The 23,749-nt window shown below is 41.5% G+C and overlaps 1 protein-coding gene across 7 annotated transcripts in view; it reads left to right on the top strand.

Annotated features, from left to right (window-relative positions):
• The window catches only part of LOC126458537 (leukocyte elastase inhibitor-like), a 342,121-nt gene that overhangs the window by 38,188 nt on the left and 280,184 nt on the right, over nucleotides 1-23,749 (top strand). For all 7 annotated transcript variants that reach the window (XM_050095648.1, XM_050095646.1, XM_050095643.1 and 4 more), the window contains exons 4-5: nucleotides 17,487-17,694; nucleotides 20,637-20,851. In XM_050095648.1, coding sequence (XP_049951605.1) covers nucleotides 17,487-17,694; nucleotides 20,637-20,851 — 423 coding nt within the window. The remainder of the gene's footprint in view (nucleotides 1-17,486; nucleotides 17,695-20,636; nucleotides 20,852-23,749) is intronic.

Below are 23,749 nucleotides of genomic sequence, written 5' to 3'. Positions count from 1 at the left end.
GTCAGTATAGTTCTTCCCTCCTCACGCCAGCCTGCGTGAGCTGAAACGCGTGCATTTCGGCCACCATTCGTAACACGGTGTTGGCCCTTCTGCCAACACAACAATTAATAACTGATCTAGAAATAGCCTGAGGAACTTCATATTAGGTACATAACCTTCTGTTGTGTAAAGGAACAATCTGTCAAAATCTGAAGTCAATAACTGTCATAATTTGGAAGTTCCAAAAGAAAGTCGGTAGAAAACGTAATTATCCGACACTTAAAAAACTATATATATATATATATATATATATATATATATATATATATATATATATATATATATATATAATGTTAATAGTTCACCAACTGTGACTATTTGAAAACACCTTCAGTTTTTAGATTCAAATTTGGACAGTTCTCAATTTAGAAAAGCCTTCGTAATTTTGCTGTAGTAATAAATTTAAGAATTTAAGTAGATATTTGTGTTTTGTGTTAGGGTGAGTGTGAAAGAGAGTACTTATGTGAGTGTATGTGGGACATTCGCCAATATTAAATTTTCAGTTTGTAATTCTCTATAGGAACTTGAAAGTGTTCCAGCTTTGTATCGTGGGAACGAATCCACCAATGGTTCCCCTACCAGTAGATGACGGATGTCCAAGCATGTTTGAATATGTAAGAGACAGTCAGAACGTTCGCGACTATATAGCTAAATTCCAGACGTAAACTACAGCTTAAAGATTATTTAATTTTATTTGTTTAACAAGAGAGTTTTGAGTTGTTTATGTTAATGACGTCAATGAGCTGAGAGCAGTGATGGTTCTTGCTAGATTTTGGCGCGAGCTGCGCCCTGAAAGTCGGTTCTGATTGGCTGTAATTCTGTACAGCGAATAAGAAGTGAGACGGTTTACCACCGAACGCTTGAGATAGAGGGGCTTGTAGAGGCAGAGATAAGAAGGAAGTGGTGGACTAGCTTTCATGCTGAAAGTGTCGAACGCATTATGTGTAAAATGAAGTGATATTGTGACTTCCGCGTTTCGGTACAGTGTTAAAGGCAGCTGGTGTTTAGCATCAACTATTTGTGAAATTTTAAGAGTCGACAGATATTTTGTTCTGGAGAAAATCGCGTGTGTAAACTTTGATGATTTGAACACATGTGGGCTGATGATCTTTCTTAATAGCAGTAAACAAAAATCCTAATGCAAGTTTAAAAGGACCTTTGAACTTAGAAATTTGAACAGCAACCCATTTTCGGTTTATTCTTTAGAGTTCACAAGACTATTTTCAGCTTTTTGTACTTATAGCGGCCTCCGACGCGTAGTTACGAAATCTCAGTTTCTTCAACACCGCTTTTCTGAGATCTCTTAAGTAGCTGCAGTCAGGAGCTACGTGTGCAGATCTACAGCAGTATCGAGGTAGGTGGACAATTTATGTTGCAGAACCGCCGTCGATGAGCGAAAGAGCGCGTTACGTCGCACTCTGGCAAATAAAGGCCACTCTGTCTAAGCCTTCTCTCCACCGTTTGCCTCAATACAACACGTCCCATGGATGCTGCGAGGTCAGATGCCAGTTGTAATGCAGTATTAAGGCGGTATCGCCGAGCCCTTACAGCCAAATAACGGTCGTGTCATTCTGATATCACACGCGGTCGGCCCTGCGCTGGTCTTTATGGTACAGTTTCGGTCCCAATAAACTGCCGCCACACCCGAGAAACAACAGAACGATTCACGTTAAGCCATCGAACCACATGAGTTTCCGACTGTCCTGCTTCCATTCTTCCTATGGTCCTCCACTCCAGAGAGTTTGGTATGCTTCTTCTCTGTGCCATAGTGCACCGCCTGTGACTGTGTATACATCAACTGTGGATGTGGGACTGCGGCAAACACTCTTCCGTTTGATAGGTGTCCTGACGTCATCGTTGGCGTGGTTTTCTGTTGACCGAAATACCATTTTCCGCGCAGAACACGATCGTACGGACATCTATGGACAATTTGTATGATTATATCGTGAATTAGACACAAGACGGAGAAACAGAGGTTCGCTGCTTTAATTTTGGACACCAGTGTATTATACCTGTAGAATTTACCTTACCTTCATTTTTGGGCAAATGTAATTTTTTGCGCCCTTTCAAATACATGATGTCCGTAAAGTCTCTTTACAAATTAAAATGTTACAGAGTTACAGGAAAAAACAGACACGTGAAATGTTTTACATAATGAGACATACATACAGGGTTATTACAAATGATTGAAGCGATTTCACAGCTCTACAATAACTTTATTATTTGAGATATTTTCACAATGCTTTGCACACACATACAAAAACTCAAAAAGTTTTTTTAGGCATTCACAAATGTTCGATATGTGCCCCTTTAGTGATTCGGCAGACATCAAGCCGATAATCAAGTTCCTCCCACACTCGGCGCAGCATGTCCCCATCAATGAGTTCGAAAGCATCGTTGATGCGAGCTCGCAGTTCTGGCACGTTTCTTGGTAGAGGAGGTTTAAACACTGAATCTTTCACATAACCCCACAGAAAGAAATCGCATGGGGTTAAGTCGGGAGAACGTGGAGGCCATGACATGAATTGCTGATCATGATCTCCACCACGACCGATCCATCGGTTTTCCAATCTCCTGTTTAAGAAATGCCTAACATCATGATGGAAGTGCGGTGGAGCACCATCCTGTTGAAAGATGAAGTCGGCGCTGTCGGTCTCCAGTTGTGGCATGAGCCAATTTTCGAGCATGTCCAGATACACGTGTCCTGTAACGTTTTTTTCGCAGAGGAAAAATGGACCGTAAACTTTAAACCGTGAGATTGCACAAAACACGTTAACTTTTGGTGAATTGCGAATTTGCTGCACGAATGTGTGAGGATTCTCTACCGCCCAGATTCGCACATTGTGTCTGTTCACTTCACCATTAAGAAAAAATGTTGCTTCATCCCTGAAAACAAGTTTCGCACTTAACGCATCCTCTTCCACGAGCTGTTGCAACCGCGCCGAAAATCCAAAGCGTTTGACTTTGTCATCGGGTGTCAGGGCTTGTAGCAATTGTAAACGGTAATCCGTAAGATTTTCCAAACCGTCGGCTGTGGTACGTTTAGCTCCCTGCTTGCTTTATTCTTCGACTTCCGCGGGCTACGCGTAAAACTTGCCCGCACGCGTTCAACCGTTTCTTCGCTCACTGCAGGCCGACCCGTTGATTTCCCCTTACAGAGGCATCCAGAAGCTTTAAACTGCGCATACCATCGCCGAATGGAGTTAGCAGTTGGTGGATCTTTGTTGAACTTGGTCCTGAAGTGTCGTTGCACTGTTATGACTGACTGATGTGAGTGCATTTCAAGCACGGCATACGCTTTCTCGGCTCCTGTTGCCATTTTGTCTCACTGCGCTCTCGAGCGCTCTGGCGGCAGAAACCTGAAGTGCGGCTTCAGCCGAACAAAACTTTATGAGTTTTTCTAGGTATCTGTAGTGTGTCGTGACCATATGTCAATGAATGGAGCTACTGTGAATTTATGAAATCGCTTCAATCATTTGTAATAGCCCTGTATTTAAGTCTTTTTTTTTTCTCCAATTAATATGTATTTATGTTGGTAGAATTAGTTGCACAAAGTACATCAAGACGGTAGCCGTTTTCTTACTACTTCCGCGTAACAGCCCCATATCATTGTTGGCAAAGACATGTAATCCTCTGCTTGAGATGAATGGTGTCCTATATATTTGTCAAAGTCAGTGATATATGATGAAGGTGGTGGCCTTGGCTGTAAGCCACCTTTCCAACCCATGACACTGGAAAGTTTTAATTGGGAATTCACTCACATGTAATCCACAATGTGATGGTGAAGCACCTTACCGGAAAGTTATGGTCCTGTAGCGCTACGCTGAAGAGCCAAAGAAGCTGGTACACCTGTGTAGTATTGTGTAAGGGTCCCGAGAGCACGCAGAAGTGCCGCAACACGACGTGGCATGGACTCGACTAATATCTGAAGTAGTGTTGAAGGAAACTGACACAATGAATCCTGCAGGGCTGTCCATATATCCTTAAGAATACGAGGGGGTTGAGACCTCTTCTGAAAAGCACGCTGTGAGGTACCAGAGATATGCTCAATAATGCTCATGTCTGGAAAAATGGTGGCCAGCGGAAGTGTTTAAATTCAGAAGAGTATTCCTGGAGCCACTCAGTAGCAATTGTGGTCGTATGGGTTGTCGCATTGTCCTGCTGGAATTGCCCACGTGTGTCAGAAAGCAGAACGGACATGAATTGATCCAGGTGATCCGGTAGGATGCTTACGCACTTGTCACCTGCCAGAGTCGTATCCAGACGTATCAGAGGTCCCATATCACTCCACTACACACGCCCCACACCATTACAGAGCCTCCACCAGCTTGAACAGTTCCCTGCTGACATGCAGGGTCCATGAATTCATGAGGTCGTCTCCATACCCGCCGTACACGTCCATCCGCTCGATACAATTTGAAACGAGACTCGTCCGACCGGGCAATATGTTCCCAGTCATCAACAATCCAATGTCGGTGTTGACGGGCCCAGGCGAAGCGTAAGGTTTGTGTCGTGCAGTCAACAAGCGTACACGAGTGAGCCTTTGGCTCCGAAAGCCATATCGATGATGTTTCGTTGAATGGTTCGCACGCTGACACTTATTGATGCACCAGTATTGAAATTTGCAACAGTTTGCTAAAGGATTGCACTTCTGTCACTTCGAATGATTCTCCTCAGTCGTCTTTGGTCCCTTTCCTGCAGGATCTTTTTCCGGCCGCAGCGACGCCGGAGATTTGATGTTCTACCGAATTACTGATATTCACGGTACACTCGTTAAATGGTCGTACCGGAAAATCCCCCCTTCATCGCTACCTCGGATATACTGGTGGTGGTGGTGGTTAGTGTTTAACGTCCCGTCGACAACGAGGTCATTAGAGACGGAGCGCAAGCTCGGGTTAGGGAAGGATTGGGAAGGAAATCGGCCGTTCCCTTTCAAAGGAACCATCCCGGCATTTGCCTGAAACGATTTAGGGAAATCACGGAAAACCTAAATCAGGATGGCTGGAGACGGGATTGAACCGTCGTCCTCCCGAATGCGAGTCCAGTGTGCTAACCACTGCGCCACCTCGCTCGGTCGGATATACTGCGTCCCATCGCTCGTGCGCCGACTGTAGTTCCACGTTTAAACTCACTTGAATCTAGATAACCTGCCATTGTAGCAGCAGTAACCGATCGAACAACTGCGCCATACACTTGTTGCCGGCCGCAGCGCCGTTTTCTACCTGTTTACGTATCTCTGTATGTGAATACGCACGCGTGTGCTAGTTTCTTTGGCGCTTCAGCGTACATATTCAGTTTACAGGTCCAGGCAAACATATTTTTTATTGATGTCTCTCCGAAGAAAAACGGACTAATGACGCGATTACACACGATGCCACGGCACACATTCGCCTTTGGACTATCTCTCAGAAGTTCCGTTGACACACGTGGGATTTATGACCCCCATGTTCTCGCGTTGTATATATTCAGCTTCCCTGAAAGATGAAAGGTTGACTCACCACTGAAACTAATTCTGGTGACAATTGTTTCACCCGCAGACAGTCGTTACAGCATGTTATCTGGAAAATCTTGTAATTTTGGTTTACCTTGTGACTCCTACAGCAATTGCACTTCGTAAGCGTAGAACGGCAAATTTTGTAAGACTTTGTGCATTAATTAACGTGGCAAGTGTAAATGTTTGAGAGCGATACGGATAGACTTCTGGAAGATCTTACACGATGTTTTCCTCATATTTTCTTGATAGTCCACTCTTCCTTTCTCCAATACTATTCCAGTCTCCTCATATTTATTGCGCCATTTAAGGAAGTGACGGTGGAAGTCATCAGTACGTGGTTGTGTGTTCTTGCTGAGCCTACATCTCCCATATCTGTTTCAGTACATCAGAATATATAGTGTGACTTCCCCTGAAGAGTTCGTTTCACTGTATCTCATCCATCAACAGGACATCTAAAATATACACAAATGCATTATGATTAAAAACTTAGCAAACCAATGAGTGTATTGTACAAATTTGATGACGATATCTCATCGGTTTGCACTGAAATGAATTTTTGGAGCAGAAGAGAGACCTCATCCATGAGGTGTATGTAGTGGGGAAAAGGTCATAACGGAGAATTTGCTTTCGAAAATTAAATCTTTTGTCGGCTAACTTCCTAGTACTCAATCTGTCAGCTCCATACGGCAGCGTAGGAGTGCCATTTGACGGTATGTCTTTTTCTCTGAATCTCTGAATTTTGCTGGGCGGGGGGTTGTTGTGAGTTGACACAGTTTATTTCAAACAGGTTACAGTTGTATGTATTAATAACAGAATTTTTTAAATTTCTAGTTATAAGTTGATGTTGTTGACCAGGTGTTTCTCCTCACTAACCCTTATCAAATCCCCAACTTGCAGGAGCCTCGCTGCACGATTCCTCCGTAAAGTACCAATCACTAATATGTTGTTTTTAGTGCTATTTTTATTTTGGGCTAGGTATGTTGCTGCCTCTGTCATCGCAGCTCCATTTTCTGCCAGAATTGCAATGTCATCTACACAGTATTACACATGGGATCTCCAACTCAGCTTTGCATATTCCCATTTCTCTTCATTCAACGGTGGATTTCCTTAAGCGGTGTATTAAGCAATACTGGTGAAACAGATTGTCTCTCGTGTAATTTCTCTGTCTAGTAATTCACCTTTGCTCATACCCTGAAAAACATGTAGGCGCTAACTAAAAATGGCTCTGAGCACTATGGGACTTAACATCTGCGGTCATCAGTCCCCTAGAACTTAGAACTACTTAAACCGAACTAACCTAAGGACATGACACACATCCATGCCCGAGGCAGGATTCGAACCTGCGACCGTAGCAGTCGCGCGGTTCCGGACTGAGCGCCTAGAACCGCGAGGCGCTAACTCGAAATATTATTTACATATATAAAAGAACTGATCTCAGTCTAAGTATCCTAGCATCCCCAGACTTCTCTTTGCATGTGGCTTTAGGGCTTCTTAATATTGTAGACTTTCGTCAGTTTCCTTTCTCTTTACCATTCAGCAAGTGAACTACGCTATACGTCATCATTTAATTTCATAAACGCCGACTCGCTTAATTCATTTCAAATTTTTCTAGCTGCACAATATTTTTTGCCCCATCTTTGGCCGCCACACTTCATAACGTAAAATTATCGTAAGCGCCTCTTGAAATGACCTTAAGAGTTCATTAATTCTTGCACAGTAAGACCATCAGCTGTCTACTTTCCTAGTAGACAGCTATGTTGCATCATTGATGTACGCCACGTTTACTCCCAGAGAGTTATCGGTGGAAGCTTCAGAACTGACTTACTGACTTACGACCAGTAATCATGCGCACGATGGTTCCAGAGCGCAGAATCAACATTAGCAAACTCAGATTTCCACAGGGCTATTCCTCGAATTTTAACAGTGCATAAAATAATGTATGTAACAAAATTTCGTCCCTTGCACGCTTTCGGTGGAAAATCAGCGTCAAAGAAAGGCATATGGGAAACATTCCAATCACGAGAAAGAAAATTATTCTCATTCAAAATGCGACACATCTTGAGCACTCAGCAGCGTTTTGCGTCAGAGCACTCGAGTTTGAATGCTCTATTAGGGTTCGATTTTTCTAATTTTATACTGTGTGATATAGTATCTGGCTCCTTAATTGTTTCACAGCAAGTACAGCAGTCCTTGCCCAATGGAATAATTTGATGTTAACACAGAAATAAGAGTACAATCATTTGTATTATGTCAAATTCAAACACATATTCAGGCTTTAAACTTTAACTCCGTTCTTTTCCACACACTAAACGCCTCCACGCTTTCCTGTCCATTGCCACCATTGCTTCCCTTTTCTTCAGTTATATCCCTTCCTTCACCGTAAAAAGAAACGACTCCTCTCCTCTCCTTTTTGTTCTACTCGTGATTATTTTATCCTAGGTAGTTCCCCTGCAGTAATGTGCATCGCATACTCGCATCATTTGAGTGCAGGGATCTGCACTACATCCGAGCCTACTTTCCAGCATACCCTCCGCCCATTGGTACTATCGATTAGTATCAACTACCATATGTACCACTTTCAGTACTATTACACTTGCTTAGGGTGTCATCAGTACAACTAGCAATCCACTTCACAGATAATTTCAAAACTCTATTACTATTTTTACTGTTATCATATGACTACTGATTTTAAAGGGCTGTCAAATGAAAACGAATGTCTCGAGAACAAATCGTTATTGGTACGCTTTGTTGCATTAAAACAACGAGGAATTTCATATTGGCTGTTAAAGAAGTTTTGTAATTAGTTTCTTTCGTGTCATAACTAGCGAGAGTATGAGGGTAAACCATTTTATAGCAACGCCCCATTGAAAAGTCATGAAAACATTTCGTTCTTGTTAGGATTTCTTATTATTAAATATCAATAACATTTCGGCGATTGAAACTTGTAATATAAGTACGAAATCAAAAGCAGTTGAGTTCTAACACATACTACGTGATCAAAAGTATCCGGACATGTGGCTGAAAATGACTTACAGGTTCGTGGCGCCCTCCATCAGTAATTCTGGAATTCAATATGGTGTTGGCCCACCCTTAGCCTTGATGACAGCTTCCACTCTCGCAGGCATACGTTCAATCACGTGCTGCAAGGTTTCTTGCGGAATGGTAGCCCATTCTTCACGAAGTGCTGCACTGAGGAGAGGTATCGATGTCGGTCGGTGAGGCCTGGCACGAAGTCGGTGTTCCCAACACACCCCAAAGGTGTCCTATAGGATTCAGGCCAGACCTCTGTGCAGGCCAGTCCATTACAGGGATGTTATTATCGTATAACCACTCTGCCACAGGCCGTGCATTATGAACAGATGCTCGATCGTGTTGAAAGATGCAGGCGCTGTCCCCGATTTGCTCTTCAACGGTGGGAAGCGAAAAGGTGCTTAAAACAACTATGTAGGCCTGTGCTGTGATGGTGCCATGCAAAGCAACAAGGTGTGTGCGCCTCCTCCATGAAAAACACGACTACACCATAACACCACCGCCTCCGAATTTTACTGTTGGCACTACACACGCTGGCGGATGACGTTCACCGGCATTCACCATACCAACACCCCGCCATCAGATCGTCACATCGTGTACCGTGATTCGTCACTCCACACAACGTTTTTCTACTGTTCAATCGTCCAATGTTTACGCTCCTTACACCAAGCGAGGCGTCGCTTGGCATTTACCGGCGTGATGTGTGGTTTATGAGCAGCCGCTCGATCATGAAATCCAAGTTTTCTCATCTCCCGCCCAACTGTCATAGTACTTGCAGCGGATCCTGATGCAGTTTGGAATTCCTGTGTGATAGTCTAGATAGATGTCTGCCTATGGCACATTACGACCATCTTCAACTGTCGGCGGTCTCTGTCAGTAAACAGACGAGGTCGCCCTGAACGCTTTTGTGCTGTACATGTCCTTTCATGTTTCCACTTCACTATCACATCGGAAACCGTGGACCTAGGGACAATTACGAGTGTGGAAATCTCGCGTAGAGACGTATGACACATGTGACACGCAATCACCTGAGCACGTTCGAAGTCCGTGAGTTCCGTGGAGCGCACCATTCTGCTCTCTCACGATGTCTAATGTCTACTGAGGTGGCTGATATGGAGTACCTGGTAGTAGGTGGCAGCACAATGCACCTAATGTGAAAAATGTATGTTTTTGGGAGTGTCCGCATACTTTTCATCACACAGTGTAGCATAATTCATTAAGGTGAGACGATACAGAACTGAGGGTTCGTGTCCCACTTGTGCCAAACTTTTTTTACCCCCTTATCGTTTTCTAAAACGTTGCGGGAAGTTTGTATGAAGTTAATAAAAGAATTTCTGTAATATCTGACGTCATGCGAATATAAGTGCACGCTCTGCCAGGAGTGAGTTTTTCGATTTGGTGAATTTTTGTAAGCTGATGACCTTCCTGAGTGGATATATCTTTCATTTTTGTATTATTACATGTTCACAGTTACTGAAGTTTTTATTTGTGTATACCGCAGACAGATCAACATGACTAGCATATGTCAAGAAAGAAAATGTGTGTTTTAATAGAGCTGGCATATGAATTCTATGTGCGTCCGTTTTCGTGAACGAACTGTATGGTTTGCGAGCCAAATAAAGCCGACAACTACCGCTGCGTAGCGCTGAGAGTTCAAAATCATGTTAACCAGGTCGTGGCATGCGCCGACGACGCTGTGTCGTGTGACGGGGGATATCCTGTCTGCGTGCATTTTAACGTTAGCTCCCTTGTCCCATACGCCGACGGCTTTAGAGAACAGGTGTGTGTTTGGATCAACAGCTCATTTCGACGAGTGAAGGGTTTACAGGCTTTTCTACAAAAAGTCAACAGCTGGGAACAAAGTAACCCACAGTTAAAGTACTCCGCTGTACGGTTGTATCGTACTTCCCTCTTGAATTTCTCGTCAAACAGCGTGAACAGTAGTATTGTAAGTAGGCTGTTTAGGTTTTTATATTGGTAACGCGCCGGCCGAAGTGGCCGTGCGGTTAAAGGCGCTGCAGTCTGGAACCGCAAGACCGCTACGGTCGCAGGTTCGAATCCTGCCTCGGGCATGGATGTTTGTGATGTCCTTAGGTTAGTTAGGTTTAACTAGTTCTAAGTTCTAGGGGACTAATGACCTCAGCAGTTGAGTCCCATAGTGCTCAGAGACATTTGAACCATTTTTGAACCATTGGTAACGCCACGTAGTGCTCTGTATGAAAATCACTGACTGTGCTATGTGCAGTCTGTGGCTGGTTTGCATTGTTGTTAGCTATTGTAGTGTTGGGCAGTTGGCTGTTAACAACGCGTAGCGTTGCGCAGTTGGAGGTGAACCGCCAGCAGTGGTGGATGTGGGGAGTGAGATGGCGGAGTTTTGAGAGCGGATGATCTGGACAGAGACAGAAAATTTGTAAGACTGGATATCATGAACTGAACTGAACTGATATATATATTATGACTTTTGAACACTATTAACCCGTAACTGGTACACCTGGGTCCCAGGGACCCGAGCGAAATTTCTTTTTTCCAGCTCCGTGATGTGTGTGGTAGCACTGACTTCCCTCTCCCTGTACTCTCCTAACAATCAACTGGCTACCAGCCCACAACATTGTTGCAGGCGTTTCTTTGTTAGTTTTGTTTCTATAAAGGTGATCGGGTCCCGTGGACCCAGGTGTACCGTTAGTGAAAGTTTTCTTTTCGTGGCATTATTTCCGGTATCTTGGATTTACGGTGTAGTGCTTCAGAAAAATGAGCGAGGAAGATACTACAGATAATCTGAACGAACCATTGGACAGTGATATTGAAGACATAAGTGGAAGCGACAGTGACTATGAAATTAGTGAACATGAAACTGGAAGTGATGAAAGTGATGATGGAGACAGTAACAACGAACAATCTGGAACTAATTATATCTATGGAAGAAACAGATTCAAGTGGTCAACAACACCCAGCATACGTGGAAGAACCTCTCAAACCAACATCATTGCTCCAATTCACTTTCCTGGCATACGTAATGCAGCTAGACAGGTAACAGAAAAGACCCCTCTAGCATTTTGGGAACTACTTTTCAGCAAAGAAATGATTGCAGAGGTAGTACTCAGAACCAATGAAAAGATTATGTCATTGCCACCTGAGTCAAAAAAGAATTCTTTTTCAAATCTAACAGACAGTACTGAAATAAAAGCTGTCATAGGTCTTTGTTATTTGTGGGGAGCCTTCAAGTCAAACAACGAAGATCTGAATGGTTTATATGCTACAAACGGCACTGGTAGACCAATTTTTAGGGCAACTATGCCCTTGAAACGTTTGCTGTTTTTATTACGTTGCCTTCGTTTTGATGATGCAGCAACCCGTGACGCAAGGAAACTCACAGATAAACTGTACCACATCTCTTGGCTCTTCAATTCATTGATAGAAGCTTGTCAAGAAAACTATTCAGTCGGAGAGTACGTCACTGTTGACGAAATGCTTGTAGGATTCCGTGGTAGATGTCCATTTAGGATGTACATTCCATCCAAGCCACGGAAATACGGTATAAAAATATTTATTCTAGCTGATGCCAAAATGCACTACTGTTTGAATGCAGAGATATATTCGGGAAAATCAGCTGTAGCCATCCCGCGCCGTGTCCTCTTACCAACAGCTGTTGTCATGCGGTTGGTTGAACCAATCAAGGGAAGTAACAGAAATGTGACAGGGGACAACTGGTTCTCAAGTGTGGAGTTGGTCAATGAGTTGTCGAACTGTAATTTGACTTATATTGGCACCATGAGAAAGAACAAGGCTGAGCTACCACCAAGCTTTTCAACAGCAAAGGGCAGAAATGTGTCTTCTTCAATCTACGGATACTCTGGTTCTGTAACAATACTTTCACACGTCCCCAAAAAGAACAAGGTTGTCAACCTGATATCGACAATGCACCATGGAGAATGTATGGTGGAAAATAAGCCTGAAATAATCCATGACTACAATAAAACAAAAGGTGGAGTTGACGCACTTGACGAAAAGACGCATAATTACACGACTTCTAGAAGAACAAGGCGGTGGCCTATGGCAGTCTTCTACACTATGCTAGATATAGCAGGTGTAAATGCTTTTGTTTTGTACCATGGGAAAGAAGATACTGATGATGTGACACGCAGAGAATTCCTCATTGAACTAGGTACACAACTCATAAGTGATTGTATGAAAAGAAGATTGGATTCTCCATTTTTGAGAAAAGATATCCGAAATTCCATTTGTGATATTCTAGGCATGACCCCCTCCAAGGCATCAGGAACATCCCAGGTTCACAGTGAAGCTGGTGCTACTAAATCGAAGAGGAAAAGATGCTCAGTGTGCCCATCTAAAAAAGACAGGAAAGCATCCCGGGCGTGTGCCAGATGTCGAACACCATTATGTTTGGAATGTTCCACTGCTTTATGTCCAAACTGTTTCGGTAGTCTGGATGAATGAAATAACTGAAATGGACTGGTGAAGATGCTGTATAATTGAAACCTAATATTTTGTCATAATTTCTGCTATTTTCAAAGATCACATAGTCATTTAGCTGAGAAATGTACTAAAATTTATCCAAAAGTTGTGCCTGCAGAAATTTTTATATTGATTTTGAACTTTTCTTCTGGCTTACTGTTGTGAAGCATAGTACATTTTGTGTTTAAACGTGAAGTTTCAGTTGTCTATCTTACTATTTGTAACTGATGTGCAGGACTTTCCAAAAGTATATTTTTCACATTTCGTATTTTATGCAGTTTATTGTCCTTTTTTGTAACATCTTTAAGGTATGACCATAAATGAGGAATGTGGTTTTAAAACATTAGTAACAAAACATTAATAAAAGTTTCATATTTAAATTTCATTTAAATGTGTTTTTTTTACCAAAATATACTCAAAACTTGGGTGGGTCCCGAGGACCCAGATGTACCTTATGTGTTACAATTTATAGGTGTACCAGTTACGGGTTAAGGTAAATACATTGTTTGTTCTCTATCAAAATCTTTCATTTAATGTTTTAACGTTTCTGAAACATACAAAGTAACCATAATAACAAGCACAAGGAAAGGAGCACACTAATTTCCGCTGACTGATTACAGTAAGGATATTGACGAGATAACACTGTGAAACGTCCCCTTAGAAAAACTGTACATGACTGTGCTTAAACTGACACACAATATTTTTAGCGCAACGGAATCTGACTTTCAATAATCCCTACAAAAGAATGGCCCTGACTAACATTACCTTTCACAAATCACTTACCCCACAAAAATCTTCGTTACTCAAGCTACTGCAATACAGCGAGCGCCACTACTGCAAGCTAAATAAAAGATTTAAACTACTGAAGGCACTAACTACTGATAGGCATAGTTAGCAAATGAAAGATTTTGATAGAGAACAAACAATGTATTTACCTTAATAGTGTTCAAAAGTCATAATATATATATATCAGTTCATGATACCCAGTCTTACAAATTTACTGTCTCTGTCCAGATCATCCGCTCTCAAAACTCCGCCATCTAACTCCCCACATCCACCACTGCGCAACGCCACGCGCTGTTAACAGCCAACTGCCCAACACTACAATAGCCAACAACAATGCATACCAGCCAGACTGCACACAGCACAGCCAGTGATTTTCATACAGAGCGCTACGTGGCGTTACCAATATAAAAACCTAACCAGCTTACTTACAGTATATCAATCACAAACTCTGAATGCTTTTGATCCCTAATGCATCTGACAAAAGGGATGGAGTCGTCGCACATGAACGTGCTGCTAGGTATCCAGTTCGACGTCATCCAGAGAAAAATGTATTTCATCGCACTCTAGCTAACGAGGAAGTCATTCTAGAAGCTATGCCCAAAGAACGCCAACGAAGTATAGGTCACGCAACAACACATGAGCACTGACGTGTGCAAGAAGAAGGACTGCACCCCAATCATATTCATTAAAGTGATTCAGCATCCTGAAGACTGCGTCCTACGTATGCAGTTTTGTAAATGGTTCCAACAACAACAGGAAGCTAACGACAACTTCCTAAAAATTATAATACGGCCTGATGAAGCTGTGTGATGGTCTCTTCAGTATCTACAACGCCCACCATTGGTGTCTAGTTAACCGACATGTCAGCTGTAACTTTAGACGTCGGGCCCACTTTAGCATCAATGTATAGATCAGGACAATCAAGTATTTCTAACAGTTTGCTTGAATCACTAGACGATATTGCACTTCACGTTCAGCCGGGGTTGCGGTTCCAGTATGATGGTGCACAATGGAAGAAATGCGAGATTTTTTTGAGAAACAGATCAGTGCTGGAAATTTTAAGGCCTCCGCTTGTTCCTGATATCGATCGCTGGATTTCATCCTGTGGGGATTCTTGAAGAAGCACGTCTGTTCTGCTCTGCTGATGAATTTGCAAGAACTCTTGTAAATATGGACGCAGCTATGCTGCAAAGAGTTCAAAGAAGCGTAATGAAGCCAGTCGCTAAGTTTTTGGAGGTGCAGGGAGGTCGCATTGAGCATTTGCTTTGAAGAGCATACACGTTTTATGAAAGGTATGCTTTCACTGATAATAAATTCAGTGTGAATGTTTAAATCTCAACATTGATGAGTTTTGTAGCCATTTCTGTCCAATGACAGGTAAATTATTTTTAACAAATCATTACTCCCCATGAATTTTTCTGAAATATCGGGGCAGTAATAGTTCTCAAGTTTGTTTGTGTGGTCGACCTCAGCAGAAAGCATATAAATACTTGTTTTCTAAGTAAAACTGCCTTTTCCCGCTGCTAGTTACTTTATTTATCCCATACGCGTTTCGCCTTCTCCTGTTCCAAGGCATCATCAGTGGAATCTATAACGATACAGTTTTGTTAGTTACAGATTATCAAACATTTCACTTCGCGATTTTTTGTAAAAAAAAAAGTAATTACTTACGATTTTCTGATCTGCGTTTCCTTACATCTGGTCCGGAGGTCGCACTACCACTTTTATCACTGCCATATCATCACATCTTTGTGTTCTCGCGTTCCACACACTGATCACCATGTTTCTCACTCTTTTTTTGTGGTGGACTATTGTTCTTTTGTCACTCGATACAACTACTTCGTCGTACACCGCTTTTCACAGCGTAAATATTGCGACTCCATTACGTGTTTCATCTTCTTTGGTATGTTTACCTATTTGTTGCCAACCTAACGAAGTATGTGTTCATTACTAACTTCTACTATTTATGATGTTTATACCGTGTGTGTGAATGAGTGAGAGAGAGAGAGACAGGGAGCCTGGAAATATGGGACAAACCACTCTACATTTGCAGAACACCTAAGAGAAAGTGACCACAAACCAACCACCTGAGAATATGACACGAAAATAATTAGAATCAACAATAAAAAACACCTCCTGACCATGCAAGAAATTTACCACATACATAATACCAAAGCAGAAGGGAAAATCCTGTTGAATGACCAAGTACACATGCCAAGCAATTCATTATTTACACTAATAGATAAAATAATAGTATAACGTTCACAAAAAGTATTAATATAATAATATTGTGCAGTGTAATAATAATAGAACCCAACATCTTTACACTCACGCATCCATGAACCCCTCCACAGAATGTTGAAACGAAAAGTCAAAACAGCTGTCACCAAAGTTTTCAGCCTCTCGCTAACAGCTAGTACGCCTGTCACTCCCCCCCCCCCCCCACCCCCCCCCCGCCCCCCAAAAAAGGTCAACTTTATCATCCTCTGTAATTATTTTTTATTTACAAAAAATCGCGAAGTGAACTGTTTGATAATCTACAACTAACGAAACTGTATCGTTATAGATCCCATTGATGATTTCTCAGAACAGGAGAAGGCGAAATGCGTATGGCATAAATAAAGTAACTGCCAGCAGGAAAAGGCAGTTTTATATACAAAACGAGTATTAGTGATAGTTCTGTTCTTTACAGAAGCTGCAGTTGTAGGATATGTACCAAAACAAGAAAATAAAAGGAAATACGCCTAGATCCAGAATCGAACTCTGAACTAGAGTATTCTAATGCGAAATTCTACTCACTGCACCAACTGGGAAACACATCTATACAACGCTGAACGAAAATATTTGTACATATGACTAAAAGTTGCCGAGCTTTATGAGTGTCAAGCAATCCTGCAAAAGACTCACTGGGTGATTGATCCAAAATGGAGGGTTACTCTAATTTCGAAGAAGTTATTGGGAGATTTAGCTTGTAAAACCTATTTCAGTAATTCTAAGGCCCTGTTCGAACAACGAAATCTGTAACACGAGGATATGTTAGAATTCAATAAGAAACTTCTGTTTGACTTAACTCTTATTGCAGCATTTCTTTGAGCCGCATTGGTCTGTATTTAAACATGATCTCCTTGATCGTTGTGAAGTGTTATGGTGAACTGCATTCGGCAATATAAACTCACGAAATGTTACTTCGAAATTTACTGGCAAATTTTCGTATCATTGTGCTCATTTGCCACTCATTTTCTCCAGCATTCTGTGATCACAATTGTGTACTTTCCCCTAGGTTAGTTCACTGAAGGTCAATAACTTGATGTTAAAAACTAGTAAATAAATAAAAGTTAAAATTTCTCAATAAAATGAGCTCACTGAATCCAAAGTACCAAATACAATTCATACAACTAACGGAGCTTTAACCGTAGTTATTTTTCACTCACTCGCCGTAACTTTATAGGTTTTTTTTAATCAAGAAAGTCAATATTTTAGAACTGTCAATGAGTTCTAGAACTGGGCAGCATGTACACATTACACTGTAGGTTTGATGCAATAGCTCTATAATTTAGTTCTTCTGTCTTTAATGTAAGATAGTGCGGCATGTACTTTATTATGTGTATGGTGAGAAAGAAATTCTTTGTGCTGTTGTTTTAATATCGTTTGAACAATGTTTCAGGACAACAACGATGTGCTGCTTGACATAGCGAACAGAATATTTCTGAAAGCTGGTTATGGCATTAAAGAACGGTTTAATCAGTCAGCAACTAGATTCAAGGCTGGAATAGAAGAAGTTGATTTCCTGCAAGAACCACAAGCAAGGAAAACAATAAATGACTGGGTGGAGAAGAAGACAAATAATAAAATAAAAGACATAATTCCACCTGGTGAGCATAAATTATGGTCATTATAATATAATAAAGACATCACTCGTAATTAGTACCAGATGAAGAAAATATTTCCGCTAACCTTTTAGATAAATTATACAGGCTGCCTTAAAATTCGTCTCAGACAAGAACTTTGACAGTTGTTCAACGTCATAAATTCTTAGCCCATTTCATACATTGCCTATGCTATGGGATAATCATGATTCTTCCTTTATTCATTTGTTGCGTTTGTCAGCACAACCATTGATTTGTATAGACTGACGACAGTAACGCAGTGACGCTGTAAATGAGTCATCAACGTCATAATTGAGTGACTTGGCGGAAGGTAATTCACCTCTGTTGTTATTAACTTAGTTTACGAAACTACCTTTGCAAAGGAAAATCCTGCAGTATAGTCTCACCTTAATTCTCGCACCACTTCAAAGTTTGACAGAGGCATTAGTGCCACTGGTGCCGAGAAAAATCTGAAATCTATCTAAGGACCCGACAGCATCCCTCTCCGAATCTATAAAGAACTTGCGGCTGCATTAGTCCCTGTTTTAAGTAAAATGTACATTATATCCCTCGAACAAAAAATTTTGCCCTTATAGTTGGTAGGACGAGCTGGTCAAACCCGTCTACAAGCAGGGTAGTGGAAGTGATCTACAAAATTACCGTGAGTTGATTCGGGGAGGAGACCAAACTGCGAGGTCATCGGTCTCAAAAATTACTGTCCAATACTTTTGACATATATCTGTTGTAGAGTATTACAACATATTCTGATCTCAAACAGAATGAGATATTTCAAACAGAATGAAAGAATTGGTCGTGTGAGACCCAACTCGCGCTTTTCTCGCATTGCATTCTGAAAACCAGGGATGAAGGCCGTCAAGTGAATTCGGTATTTCCTGCGATACGAAAAGCATTTTACTCGGCACGAAATTTACATTTATTATTGAACGTATAATCGTAAGGGATACCAAGTAAAAATTGTGACTGCACACTTCTGTATAGGAAGGACGCATTTCCATCGACAACTGTACAAGTAGCTTCTGGCGTCCCTTTGTAGGTGTGCTGGTATACTACATGTTATACAGGGTGATTCAAAAAGAATACCACAACTTTAGGAATTTAAAACTCTGCAACGACGAAAGGCAGAGCTAAGCACTATCTGTCGGCGAATTAAGGGAGCTATAAAGTTTCATTTAGTTGTACATTTGTTCGCTTGAGGCGCTGTTGACTAGGCGTCAGCGTCAGTTGATGCTAAGATGGCGACCGCTCAACAGAAAGCTTTTTATGTTATTGAGTACGGCAGAAGTGAATAGACGATAGTTGTTCAGCGTGCATTTCGAACGAAGTATGGTGTTAAACGTCCTGATAGGTGGTGTATTAAACGTTGATATAAACAGTTTACAGAGAATGGGTGTTTGTGCAAAGGGAAAAGTTCTGGACGGCCGAGAACGAGTGATGAAAATGTAGCACGCATCCAGCAATGTTACAGAATTGGCTGTTCCCTCAGCTCGAACAAGAAGCACAACAATTCATATTTCAGCAGGATGGAGCGCCACCACATTGGCACTTATCTGTCCGTAACTACCTGAACGTCAACTACCCAAGGCGATGGATCGGCCGCCAGGCAGCCCGTGACAGAGCACTTCATCACTGGCCGCCAAGAAGCCCTGATCTTACCCTCTGCGATTTTTTCTTATGGGGGTATGTTAAGGATATGGTGTTTCGGCCACCTCTCCCAGCCACCATTGATGATTTGAAACGAGAAATAATAGCAGCTATCCAAACTGTTACGCCTGATATGCTACAGAGAGTGTGGAACGAGTTGGAGTATCGGGTTGATATTGCTTGTGTGTCTGGAGGGGGCCATATTGAACATCTCTGAACTTGTTTTTGAGTAAAAAAAAACCTTTTTAAATACTCTTTGTAATGATGTACAACAGAAGGTTATATTATGTTTCTTTCATTAAATACACATTTTTAAAGTTGTGGTATTCTTTTTGAATCACCCTGTATATTAATGACATAGCAGACAATGTTAACAGTAACTTCCGACTTTTCGCAGATGATGCAGTTATCTCTGACGAGGCGTTGCGTGGAAAAATCAGAACAAATATTCAGTCAGATATTTATCAGGTATCAAAGTTCTGCAGAGATTGGCGACTTTGTGGTAGCCACTGTCGAACTGGGCGCTCGGCTGCCTCAAACTGCTCCGTGGGTCGGTCAGCAGGAGCCATCGAACAAATCACTTCAGGAACATGCTGAGACAATTCATGCTGAGACAATACATTTAACAACTCACACACTTAGTTCCTTCTTCATATTTGTCCAACAAATATGGTCTTCTATCTGTTGATGACCTAGCACCGATGGCCCTTTGAAAGATAGCCTTCCTTGACGTTCTTTTTTCTTCAGTCGCCAAACCTATTGCACTTCTAGACTATCAGTTTTCGTGTGTACCCAGCAGTTGCGCCGGTGACTTCTCGCATATTTCCACCAGCCTTGTTACATTTTAACTTCGACGACCCACATACCACATTAGAGTTATCGTTTGAATTGTGCGGAAGAAACAGCAACTCTGCCTCCCTCCTCCCCCAACTCACACACCGCCCCATGCCGTTATAGTTAATTGTGAATTTACATGTTGATAAGTTTAGTGAGCTACGTGGTTAATAAAGGGAGTTTACATGTTGACTTGATGGTCATAATTCTGTATCATCTGATGAGTATGGGACGCGCTGATATAAGATTACAAGAGCTACTTGCTAAACTACTTGCTCTGACTAAATACTGTTATAATTGGTGATCCTTGTATCGATATCAACCAAGTCTAGATTCAATGTTAAAATTCACTCATAATCATAGAAAAATCTCGCAGAAGATATTGACTATTTACGTTTGCTGCTTGGATGTGTGAAAAAGATTGCTTACTGCTAACTGTTCTTTCTTTCCAGGTATCTTGAGCGGCTTAACTCGGATGGTACTGGTCAATGCCATATACTTCAAAGGGGACTGGCTCAAAAAGTTTGACGAGGATACAACCTCACCTTTACCTTTCCACTCAGCTGTGGGACAATCAAAGAATGTGGACATGATGTTCCTCGAGGAAGAATTCAAGTACACGGAGATAAATGATTTAAACTGTCAAGCTCTTCTGCTTCCTTATAAGGTACTGTTGCGACGATAGTGACTGTTGATGACTGATTGTAAAGCTAACATGAACACGAAAAGAGATGAAACTAATTCAGGAGCAAATAGTCGTATATTAAATAAGGGACAATTTTGGGGAGGAAGAAAAAAGTATAGAGTGCAATGTATGTACCCTGATTAACACCAATAAAGATAATATTTTCTATGTGCTCAGGCTGCAGCTATTTCTTTGCCTGGATGTGCGTGGCATTAAAAGAAGATATTTTTTGAAACTTGTTTTCTTATACAAGGTATGGAAACGTGCCATCGAAGCAATGTATACTAATGGAGACCGGAAAGAGAGATAGCGTGCTAGAACGATGTGGCGTGTTGTCATTCTGTCTGGTGGTCTTCTGGAGCCCGTAACATTATAAATTTTCTCTTGCATCAATCTCCAGAAATATTTTGTATAGCTCTCCATGACTTTCATCTTCTATGCCAATCGCTTCACCTCAGAGTAGCATTTACGTTCAAAGAACTTGATTCTTGGATACGTTCCAATCTCTGTGTTTACCTAGAGATTTTCACTCTAGTGATTGTTGTAGTACCATGGAAGCTATGCCCTGATGTCTTAACACATGTAGTATCACCTTGTCCCATCTGCTAGTCAATGTTTACCCCGTGTATATTTCCTCTCGGATTTTGCGGAAGACAGCTTCATTTCTTACATTAGTCATTTCATTGTCAACCTTCCTCCGTAACAAAACATGTAAAATAGTTAGGTTTTCCGGGTTTCGCACAGTCCATGATATACTTCCAAACAATGCTACGCTCCAGATGTATATTCTCAGAAATTTCTCACCTAAATTAAGGCCTATGTTTGATACTAATACATTTCTTTTATCGAGAAACGCCTTTTTGCCTGTTCTATACTGCTTCTAAAATCTTGTTTATAATGCACGTCATGCGTTGATTCGCTGGTAACAAAATGCTTTTACGTTACTATTTGGTCCCCAATTTTGATGTTAATTTTATCGCTGACTTTTCTTCTGCTAGTCATTATTTTCGCCTTACTTTAGTTTACTACAAGTCCATGTTGAGCGCTCATTTCAGTGTTCATTCCAATCAACAGCTCCTCTAATTATCCCTCATTTTGTATTCTTTTATTTTATTGAATTTTTTTTGTTCTTACAACACAGTCACATTAGGATTTCACAAAGCGTGGAACTGATTTCGACCAGCCAGTGGTCACTTTAGGGCTATAGGTACATGCTGCAAGCAGTTTTAGCATGAGCCCTTTGCCGGCATTGTGAACCTCATATGTGATCGCTACGTAACAAAATAAAAATTGAAAGAACATAATTATTCCCTTAGTCAGCCTCCATGGTAACATTAATTTATTCCTCTTTTCCACGAGGTTAGCAATGTCATGATAAAATATTATTAGTGATGTCCTTCCACTCTAAATTTTAATCCCTGAGAATTCCTGCCTTATACATTTTTAATACGAGCACTTCTCTCTTCTGTGCCATTCTTACGGTTGCTTCTTGGATATTGTACATGTAGCATCATGGCCAGCTTTCGCTAAAGCTAAAATTTTTTTTGTTATCGTTGAGAATTTCGTATCACAGTTTTTGCATTCTCAGGCACATCATCATTCCTCAGCATATCTACATTCCACTTCTTTACACGATTCTAATTCAGTACACTTTTCTCATCACTTAATTGTGATCTGAGTCTATCTGCTCCTGAGTACAATATGTGTTCAGCATCTTATTTTGCAATCTCTCTCCCACAATTATGTAGTCCAGTTGGTATCTTCCCGAGTCTCCAGGTCTTTTTCATGTATACTTCCTTCTGTTGTGATTCTTTAACAACGATTTACAATTGCGAGCTTGAATATTTTGTAAAATTCAAGGAATATTTCTCCTCCCTCATTCCCACTACAAAGCCGTAATTCTTTCCCTTACTTTATCGTTACAAACTCTCTTATTTCAATTTTCATCTTCCTTTAGATACTTGGTTACCCCTTCAGTACCCTCAAATACTTTACCACTTCTGTTCCCAACATTTAGGAATTATCAGGTCAGTTGGTCGGAAACCCCTTGACGCTGCTGTATTTAGAAAAGACCTAAGACCAGAAATTTCCATTGGTCGCAAGAAACTGAAACTGAGGGTAGCAGTAATGCCGAACTCTGTTTTCAAATGTACCTTTACGAAGGAAAAGGTTCCAGGGCTCGATGGAATTCTTTCAGATTCTATACTGAATCTGTGTCTGAGTTAACTTCACCGTTAACTGTAATACGTCGTAAATCTCTCGAACAAAAATCCGTGCGCAGCAGTTGGAAGAAGGAAGATGTCACGGCAGCTTACAAGAAGGGCATCGGACGTGGCCCACAAAACGACCGACCAATCTACACTACTGGCCACCAAAATTGCTACACCAAGAAGAAATGCAGATGATAAACGGGTATTCTTTGGACAAATACATTATACTAGAACTGACATGTGATTACATTTAAACGCAATTTGGGTGCATAGATCCTGAGAAATCAGTACCCAGAACAACCAACTCTGGCCGTAATAACGGCCTTGATACGCCTGGGCATTGAGGCAAACAGAGCTTGGATGGCGTGTACAGGTACAGCTGCCCATGCAGCTTCAACACGATACCACAGTTCATCAAGAGTAGTGACTGGCGTATTGTGACGAGCCAGTTGCTCGGCCACCATTGACCAGACGTTTTCAGTTGGTTAGAAATTTGGAGAATGTGCTGGCCAGGGCAGCAGTCGGCGGTCGTGCATTATCGTGCTGAAATGTGGGGTTTCGCAGGGATCGAATGACGGGTAGAGCCACGGGTCGGAACGCATTTGAAATGTAACGTCCACTGTTCAAAGTGCCGTAAATGCGAACAAGAGGTCATCGAGACGTGTAACCA

This window comes from Schistocerca serialis, chromosome 2, assembly GCF_023864345.2.
Source record: "Schistocerca serialis cubense isolate TAMUIC-IGC-003099 chromosome 2, iqSchSeri2.2, whole genome shotgun sequence".
Lineage (NCBI taxonomy): Eukaryota > Metazoa > Arthropoda > Insecta > Orthoptera > Acrididae > Schistocerca > Schistocerca serialis.
The sequence above is the reverse complement of the archived record's forward strand: the minus strand, read 5'-3'. Positions and strand labels throughout refer to the sequence as shown.